Source organism: Rattus rattus, chromosome 9 (genome assembly GCF_011064425.1).
Source record: "Rattus rattus isolate New Zealand chromosome 9, Rrattus_CSIRO_v1, whole genome shotgun sequence".
NCBI lineage: Eukaryota > Metazoa > Chordata > Mammalia > Rodentia > Muridae > Rattus > Rattus rattus.
Window position 1 is genome coordinate 38,703,931 of NC_046162.1, and position 9,559 is coordinate 38,713,489.

The window sequence follows — 9,559 nt, forward strand, 5'->3', positions numbered from 1 at the left end:
TCACATCTATACCACTCCTAGGCATATACCAAAGAACATCCTATCATCACACAAGAACACTTACTCAACTGTGTTTAATGACACTTTATTTGTAACAGTCAAAAACTAGATATTCCTCAACTAAAGAATGGATGAAGAAAATGTGGGACATTTACACAGAGCATATGGTTCATCTGTTAAAAATAATGACATTATGAATTTGCAGGCAAATGGATGGAACTAGAAAAAATAATGCAGAAAAATAATGAGGAAATCAAAACCCTGAAAGACAAACATGGAATGTATTCAGTTCATTATATTAGCCATAAAGTGAAGGATAATCATGCTGTGATCCACACATCCAGAGAAGCTAAGTTAACAAGCAGGGATCAAAGGGAGAATGCATGGGCCTCCCTGGAAAGGAAGATAGAATAGATATCTTGGGTAGAGGTATGCTAGGGAATTGGGAGCAGGAGGGTTCATGTAGCAGGAGGATGCAGGGAGAGAATACTGGGAGAGACAACTGGAATGGGGAACAGGGGAAGGGAGGAATCCCAGAGCTGAGCTAGAAACCTAGTGCAATAGAAACTTCTAGGAATCTATGAGGGTTACCCCCGCTAAGACTCCTAGGAATGGGGGATACAGATCATGAACCAGGCATCTTCTGTAACCAGGCAAGACTTCCAGTGGAGAGACCCCAAAACAGCCACAAACCTTCTAACTACATGTTTCTTGCCTACAAGATCTACAGGGGTAAATGTGGTGCAGAAATTGTGTGAGTGGCCAACCATTGACTAGTTCAGCTTGAGACCCATGCCATAAGAGAAAGCCCATCTCTGACACTGACTGGAGGGCAGGACTCAGAGGCTGCATAGCTGTAATCCTAAGTTGAACCAAACATTCAACCAGTCTGGAAATCAGTCTGGAGGTTCCTGAGAAAATTGGACATTCCACTTCCTCAGGACCCAGCTATATTTCTCCTGGGTATATACCCAAAATGACACATGCTCCACTATGTTCATTGCACCCTTATTTATAATAGCCAGAAGCTTGAAAGGACCCAGATGCCCTTTAACAGAGGAGTGGATTCAGAAAATGTGGTACATCTACATATGAGCACTACTTAGCAATCAAATACAATGACTCCATAAATTCATAGGCAAATGGATTGAACTAGAAAATATCATCCCGAGTGAGGTAACCCAATCACAGAAAAACACACATAGTATGTACTCATTGATAAGTTGATATTAGCCCAAAAGCTGGAATTACCCAATATACAATCCACATACCATATGAAACTCAAGAAGGACAACCAAAGTGTGGATGTTTTACTCCTTCTTAATATGGGGAACAAAAATATCCATAGGAGGTGATATGGAGGCAACGTTTCAAGCATAGACTGAAGGAACTGCCATTCAGAGCCTGCCCCCCATGTGGCATATATATCTATATCTATGTCTATGTCTATGTCTATGTCTCTGTCTATGTCTATGTCTAAGTCTGTCTATGTCTTTGTCTCTATCTCTATCTATCTATCTATCTATCTATCTATCTATCTATCTATCTATCTATCTATCTATCTATCTATCTATCTATCCATCTATCTATCCATCTATCTATGTCTATATCTATCTATCTATCTATCTATCTATCTATCTATCTATCTATCTATCATCTATCATCCTATCTATCTATCTATATATCACCAAAACTAGATAAAGATTGATTAAGCTAAAGTGCATGTGCCGACAGGAACTGGATATAGATCTCTCCTGAGAGACTCAACCAGAGCATGTCAAATACAGAGGCGAACACCAGCAGTGAACCACTGAACTGATTATGGGACTTAATCCTTTGGAGGAATTAGAGAAAGTATTGAAAGAGTTGAAGGGGCTTGCAACCCCATAAGAAAAACAAATCCAACCAACCAGAGCTTCCAGGGACCAAACCATTATCCAAAGACTCTACATGGACTGACCCAGGGCTCCAACTTCATATGTAGTAGAGGATAGCCTTTTGGGGCACCAGTGGAAGGGGAAGCTCTTGGTCCTGCCAGGGTTGGACCTGCAGTGCAGGGGAATATTGGGAAGGGGTGCTAAGGGAGTTCTATAGGGGGATACTCTTATGGGGGAGGAGGAAGGGATGGTGGCTTATGGACAGGAAAGCAGGAAAGGGAATAACATTTGAAATGTAAATAAAGAAATGTATCCAATAAAAAAAGAAAAAAGGTATTCTGACGTCAGAAGAGAAAATGAGAAATATGTTATGCTGAAGGAATTGTTATGTCTATATTTCCACAGGAAAAGAAAAGCTATTGATAGATATCAGACATGACAAAGGGAAACATTCTGAAGACCTTGGTGACAGAGAAAATAAGGGAGACTAATATGATCAACAAAGTATGGTGATATTTATGTCTATGTATATAGAGACAACTCTGGAACTGGCTGAAACTAAAATGTCTATATATAGCCAATAATACTTACTGAATACAAAATTGTTATAACTTGTTATTACATACCATCTTTTAAGGTGGCATATATAAGAATTTCTATTATAGCTTGATTATGTGATCAAAGTTAACCTCTAAAGAAAGGCAATTGTCTTCCTTTATTGATCTTTATTAACCAAACTGTGCACCCTACATGCTCCATATAAATGTCTGTACAGAACTATATGTTTCTTGTAAGTTTTATATACTACAGGTTGAATGAACGGACAGACAGCCCTGATAAGATTCACAATCCAAGATGCTGAGATTCTAAGACATTCCATTCCAGCTCCTTGTTTGATTTGACCTCAACTCCATCAAAATGGTTTCATTTAAAAATTTGCTTTCAGAACTTTTTCCATAACAGCTAGCTCACCTATTCAGCCTTTCAGCCTATCAAAGTCAAGATGTCAGCTAAGCAATGTACTTTCTCAGTACACAGTGACTGGAAGGCAAATGATGCCAGCTAGTTCTCTTTTGACAAAATCTACTTTCCTATTTCCCTTTGGGCCCCCAGAAAGAAATTCTTTGCCCCAATTCATCTGGAAACAGACAAAAGTAGATCATCATGTCAAACCCTTATGTTGGGGTAGATGGTTTGGGTTATTTTATGAATCATAGGTATGTTGTCACTTTAAAGAATACTTTGCAAATGCTGTAGCTTTGGACAAAGAAGAACCTAGAGAGGTTAGACTCAGGGACTTCCTTTCCTCTTCTCTATCATTCCTTGGATAAAGGGAGAGAGGATGGAAGAGAAAAGGGGGAATATAGTAATATCATAGAAAGTAGAGTAATAGACAAATAGTGATAGGTTATCAGATTTACTCTTAAACAATACACTGTATAACTCTATCTTATATTGCTAGAAATCTTAGTAACTGATGCAAAACTGAAGTTATAATTCCTTACATTGGAAAAGGATTTATTTTGATACAGATTTAAGGGTTTTATTGGTGTGAATTTCTTATATTGATATACAAATGGGATTAATTTGCTTAGATCCAGCTCTTCTATAGCTACTATTAGAAACTGTTTTTTGGATGATTAAGCGATATGAGTTAAGGGCAAGATCACAAACTCATGGTTCTGAGTCAATCATAAAAGGGTGTTTTTTGAGACATTTCAATTAGAAATGACTGAGAGTAGTCAAGGTTTAACAGTTCAGAAATGCTTTGCATAGATAGTCTTTAGAGGCATGCGAAGTCCACAGAAACATTTATTGTCATTTCTTTATCAAAGATCATTTGACTAGAGACATGTCTTTTCCTGACAGCACCTCTTTTTTGGATTCAGAGAAGAAATTGAGCATCAATGGAGTTGTGGCAAGACAGTCACTAGGCAAGAATTGTCTCAATTCATCTACAGACCATAATGCTGTCCAGGAAACAGACACATTATGTGGAATAGTTGACTAACAGCTCTGCCAAGACAGGGTAAGTGGTCCTTAAAAATTCTGTATTACAAAGGTTTGTCAGATAATCCTGGAGTAGAAGGCTGAAGACTGATGCTTCAACATTTTGAGGAATGAGGGACTGTCCAGCAATCTCTACACATTGGTTAAGTTTAGGAAACTATGTTTTGTACTTTCTATATTTTCAGGTAATATTTAAGTCATTTTCAGATTTCTGATGAGTTTGAAGACTGGTTGAGCTCTCATAGCCAATTCAAGATATTTAGCATTGAGACAGATGATATAGATTTGAGAGAGTGGTTTTCAGATACAAGCTAAAACCAGGACATAATTCAAGTGTAGAATTGTAAGCCTGTTAAGTTTGGATAGATGGTAGAATGCTTTATCTAAGTTGACAAAATTGATGGACTGGATGTTAAGTGTATCTTGTACTTTATAAACTGTATAATTGTAATAGTTGTGCTCAATTTATATGTTAGAGAAAAGAGCCTTTATTGGACAGAAAGGGGGAAAGGTTGTGGGTTGCTGTAGTGCTGCTTCCTTAAGAGGGGCTGCCCCAACAAGGAGTGAGTCATGCACTTAGCTAATTTCATGTGAATATTCTTCCTATTTTATTTCACTCGTCAAAAAAGTCTAGAGCCTGTGATTGGGCAAAGGAAGGGAATGACGGAGCTGGAGGCTTTAGAGAGCAAGAGAGAGGAAGGAAAGAGGAAGATGGAGGAAGGAGCAGCGGAAGAAATATGGAGCAAAACAATATTACTTGGACGAGCCGCAAGTAGCAAGGGAGCCATAGCTGGGACATAGAGCATTACAGTGGTAGATCTGCCCAATCTAGGCATGCAGCTTATAAATATTATACTGCATTGTGTGTGTTCTTTGTATGAGCTTATTGGGGTTAGAGATTTACCACAACACTCACTCACTCGTACAGAGCTGAGCCTGTCTGCTTTCCAAAATGATGATCATGGACTAACCCTCAAAAACTCCATAGAAGGCACTAGCTATGTGCTTGCTTTTGTAAGAGTTGCTTTGACCATGTTGTGTCTTCCCAGAATATAACAGTAACTAGGACACATGAAACCAACTTTGGTCCTCTATATGCATATGCAACTGGAACATACACACATATACACCCAAAGCAATGCACATATACCCACCATGACATACATACAAACAAACCTCCTATACATACATAAACAGATCCAAATATACATATACATAAACACATACCCAAGTACACATACGTAGAAACACCCACACCCACATAACATATGCATGTTTGCAAAAACAGATACATACCCACATACAAGCATATGTTGCAGCATATTTGGTCACATTGTATACCCTAGTATCTTGAATGGGCAAAAGCTATTTCTTGTTGTGGTGTGGCTCAGCCCCAGAAGATGACTTTAATCCAAGAGCTTTCTGTTAACAGGCATAATTAAAGTTGACCATAGTTCAAGAGACAGAGCAAGCAGCTAATTGACAGGAAGTGAACATAAGAAAACCAGAAAAAAGATAGGGTGGTCTTTGAGTTAAAGGCTCTTTAAGACAGCATGGAAAAGAAAAAGGAGCTTTTATCCTTCTGGGCAGTCAATGAAGTCGGAAAGTCTGCTTGGTGCTTCCTTTGCCTCTCTGAGGCACTTTCACCCCAGCATCTGGCTTTTGAGTTTCCCTGATAAAATCAAACCTTCGATATTTTGTTTTGAAAACAACAAACATTCACACAGACAAGCACACATATAAACACACACCTGGGCACATACAAACACACAACTGCACATGTAAGCAAACACATATGCACATACATATACATACAAGGAGACACAGATGAACAAATACACACAAAGGCACACACACATATACATATACAAGCACATTTGCACACACACATATACACATACTATCACCCACATATATGAATACAAACCCACATATGTACATAGAAACACACATATATACATACAAGCACATACATACTCATATATAGATGCACACTTATGTAAATTCACATGCAGACACACATATGCATATACACACATACACATACAAACACATAAATATGCAAGTGCAAACACACACATGTACACATACAAATACATAGGCACATACAAACAGATACACATGCACATATACCCACACATATGTACATACCAGTTGTGGATTGGTTGTAACGCTGTTTGTGTTAGTTCAGCTCCTGAAATCACATGGGGACCCACACATCTATGCAGAAGGTCCCTGCCACAGTTGTCTCTAATCAGGACATAAAGTTGTTGGTGGTCAATGGCTGGGGATGGAGACAGAGGCAAGACTTTTAGAATTCCTGGGCAGGAATCACTGGAGAGAGAGAAAGGCAGTACCACCGTGCTGGGGAACATGAAGATCAGACAGGAAAGGTGCAGAAGACAGATTAGCAATCTTGTAAGGGCCGGGAAAATGGCCATAGGAGGGCTTCCCAGCGGGGTCCAGGGCAGCAAAGATGAAATATAGATTTAGTAAGTATTAACTCAGAAATATTGGAGAGGAGTGTGTGTTAGCCATATGGAGTTAGGGAGTGGTCCAGCCATTGCACTGTTAAGGCATATTAAAAATAAAGCTGTGCATGTGTGTTTTTTATTCAGGAACTCCAGAACATTGCACTGGGTGGCAAGGAATCACGCCACCCAAACAAGTCTCCAAATTATGACTCTTCTGCCTGGACTCAACAGGAATCACAGCTGTGTGCCATCAAACCTGTTTGCTTTGTTACTCTCTGTGTGCTTTTCAGATAAGGTTGGGGGAAGCAGATAGGGTTTCAGTTACTCACTGTGTTCCATCACCACGGTGACATAAACAGATGGGGTGTGTGTGTGTGTGTGTGTGTGTGTGTGTGTGTGTGTGTGTGTGTGTGTGTGTGTGTGTGTGTGTGTGTGGTGTGTGTGTGTGTGTGTGTGGTGTGTGTGTGTGTGTGTGTGTGTGTGTGTGTGTGGGGTGTGTGCGGGGTGTGTGTGTGTGTGTGTGTGTGTGTGTGTGTGTGTGTGTGTGTGTGTTAGCAACATGGCTTCCCAGCCCCACCACTCTGAAAATATGTGCTATATGGGTTCCATTTCAAGAAAGCATTAACCCATGTGAGTTTCAAAATACTTTAAAAGGCATCTATTGTAAAGGCCAAGTGCCTCACAGACAGTGTTGTATAGGACACATTTGATCACACTGTGATGCCAGAGATTGTGAGCTAGAAAAACCTGTTTCTAGTTGTGGGGTGGTTCAGGCATAGCACACACTTATAATCTAAGACTTTTCTGTTTAGGGTAAACAAAATGAAATGTCAACATTAGGTCAAGAGGCAGAGCATGCACCATGTTCACAGGGAGTGAACACAGGAAAAAAAACAGAGAATGGGAGAAAGTAAGGAGGACAGATAGATACACACAGAAGTAGAAAGGAAGGACATTCAGTTCAAGAAGTTTTAACAGGCAGTGTGTATAAGGGGAAGGAGCTCTATCTCTTTGGAATATCAGTTGAGGAGGAAAGAAGGTCTGTGTGCTTTCTCTGCCTCTCTGAGTGAGTAAGCTTTGATCACAACATCTGGCTCCTGAGTCTTCATTTGGGAAAACTGACTTATTGTGATTTTGTTTTAAAATAACACGTGCCCCTTTAGGTGTTGGCTACCCTTTATTTAAACCTTCATGTACTTGGTTCAAATTGAAGATGATATGACATCACTGATCACTGTTAAAGATGACAGAACAGAAGAACGCAAAGAATGAAAAGATTTCTTTGTCACACCAGTAGACACAGGCTCATATTATAATGTTGATGAGAATTAATGTGATATAAAATGCCATCTGGGATCTGTGTCTATGAAGGTGGACTCATTTCTGAATCTTTTACATTGTGAATAAACCATTGTATGTAAACTTTGAAAACATCCCCTGTCATTGTCATTTGGTCCAAAGGGGCCAAAGATGCTTACAGAAGATTTTTCTTGTCTCTAATGAGGCTCTGAGGGATTCTGGTCCCAGTGGACAAAGAGACGTCTGTAAATGACTGTTCTGTAATCGTTCTGAACATCTTTCCTGCTCAGAAGACCAAAATCCAAATGCCTGCTCCTCACTTTCTCAGGGCTTGCCAGTGTTTCCAGACATCACAGACCCTGCAATTAGGTCACGCTGGACAGCATTGGATAGCACCAACCTCCCTCCAGGTAAGTAAGGTTGCAGCAGTGAGGACATAGACAATTGATTATTCAGAGGTGAAGTTATTTTTTTTTCTATTCTTTTTTTCGGAACTGGGGACCAAACCCAGGGCCTTGCGCTTGCTAGGCAAGCGCTCTATCACTGAGCCAAATCCCCAACCCGAGGTGAAGTTATTTTAGCAACCTCCTTGCAACTTCTTCCAGAGGCAGGGAGGCAATTTAGAAGCCCTGAATTCATTGGTTATCATCTGAGTTAAAGACAGAACTAACAAACTGTTACCCTGATGTTCTTCTGAGTTGTGTCTGAGGTGGATGGAGAGCTAAGAGGTGTGAACACATACACAGCTCTTCTTAAAGTGTGTGTGGCTTGAAGGATGCTCAGGTAGATAATACATCAGGGCTGAGTGTTGGAATGAAGGTGTGTGGATGGAGTGGTCACATCCTGTGTTAACCACTCTATGAATTGATTTGAAAACATGGCCCTTCCTGACACCATATCACAGTGTGACCCTGCCCTTGAAGATTTTTGACTTTATTGTTTTTTATTTGCCTCTGTGGTCTCAGGCTCATGAGAAGCACCAACCAGTCCAGTGTCTCTGAGTTCCTCCTCCTGGGACTCTCCAGGCAGCCCCAGCAGCAGCAGCTCCTCTTCCTGCTCTTCCTCATCATGTACCTGGCCACTGTCCTGGGGAACCTGCTCATCATCCTGGCCATCAGCACAGACTCCCGCCTGCACACCCCCATGTACTTCTTCCTCAGCAACCTGTCCTTTGTGGATGTCTGCTTCTCCTCCACCACTGTCCCCAAGGTACTGGCTAACCACATACTCAGTAGTCAGGCCATTTCCTTCTCTGGATGTCTAACCCAGCTGTATTTTCTCTGTGTGTCTGTGAATATGGACAATTTCCTGCTGGCTGTGATGGCCTATGACCGATTTGTGGCCATATGCCACCCTTTGTACTACACAACAAAGATGACCCACCAGTTCTGTGTCTTGATGGTGTCTGGATCATGGGTCACTGCCAGCCTGAATGCTCTGTTGCACACTTTGCTCATGGCTCGACTCTCCTTCTGTGGGGACAACATCATCCCCCACTTCTTCTGTGATGTGACTCCCCTCCTTAAACTCTCCTGCTCAGCCACAAATCTCAATGAGTTGATGATTCTTACAGAGGGAGCTGTGATCATGGTCACCCCATTTGTCTGCATCCTCATCTCTTACATCTACATCACCGATGCAGTCCTCAGAGTCTCATCCCCCAGGGGAGGATGGAAAGCCTTCTCCACCTGTGGCTCCCACCTGGCTGTGGTCTGCCTCTTCTATGGCACCGTCATCGCTGTGTATTTCAACCCTGTATCTTCCCATTCATCTGAGAAGGACACTGCAGCAACTGTGCTATACACAGTGGTGACACCCATGTTGAACCCTTTTATATACAGCCTGAGGAACAATGACCTGAAAGGGGCTCTGAGAAAAGTGGTACATAGGAAGATATGA

At 41.1% G+C, this 9,559-nt stretch overlaps 1 protein-coding gene across 2 annotated transcripts; it reads left to right on the plus strand.

Moving 5' to 3' along the window:
* Nucleotides 1-1,325: 1,325 nt before the first annotated feature.
* Nucleotides 1,326-9,559, plus strand: LOC116909372 (olfactory receptor 1361-like). 2 transcript variants are annotated; one of them, XM_032912922.1, is made up of 2 exons: nt 1,326-1,351; nt 8,653-9,559. In XM_032912922.1, exons 1-2 carry the CDS (start codon nt 1,326-1,328, stop codon nt 9,557-9,559), a joined length of 933 nt encoding a protein of 310 aa, XP_032768813.1. The 2 variants fall into 2 exon arrangements, with proteins under 2 accessions (XP_032768813.1, XP_032768814.1); XM_032912923.1 differs by lacking the exon at nt 1,326-1,351 and having other exon boundaries at nt 8,630-9,559.

What these genes read in the sequence shown, in the direction of transcription:
- LOC116909372 (XM_032912922.1), top strand. Translation starts at nt 1,326, where the DNA reads ATGGGGAACAAAAATATCCATAGGAG. An exon ending in AACAAAAATATCCATAGGAG is followed by an intron (nt 1,352 to 8,652) that starts GTGATATGGAGG and finishes CAACCAGTCCAG; the next exon opens with TGTCTCTGAGTTCCTCCTCC.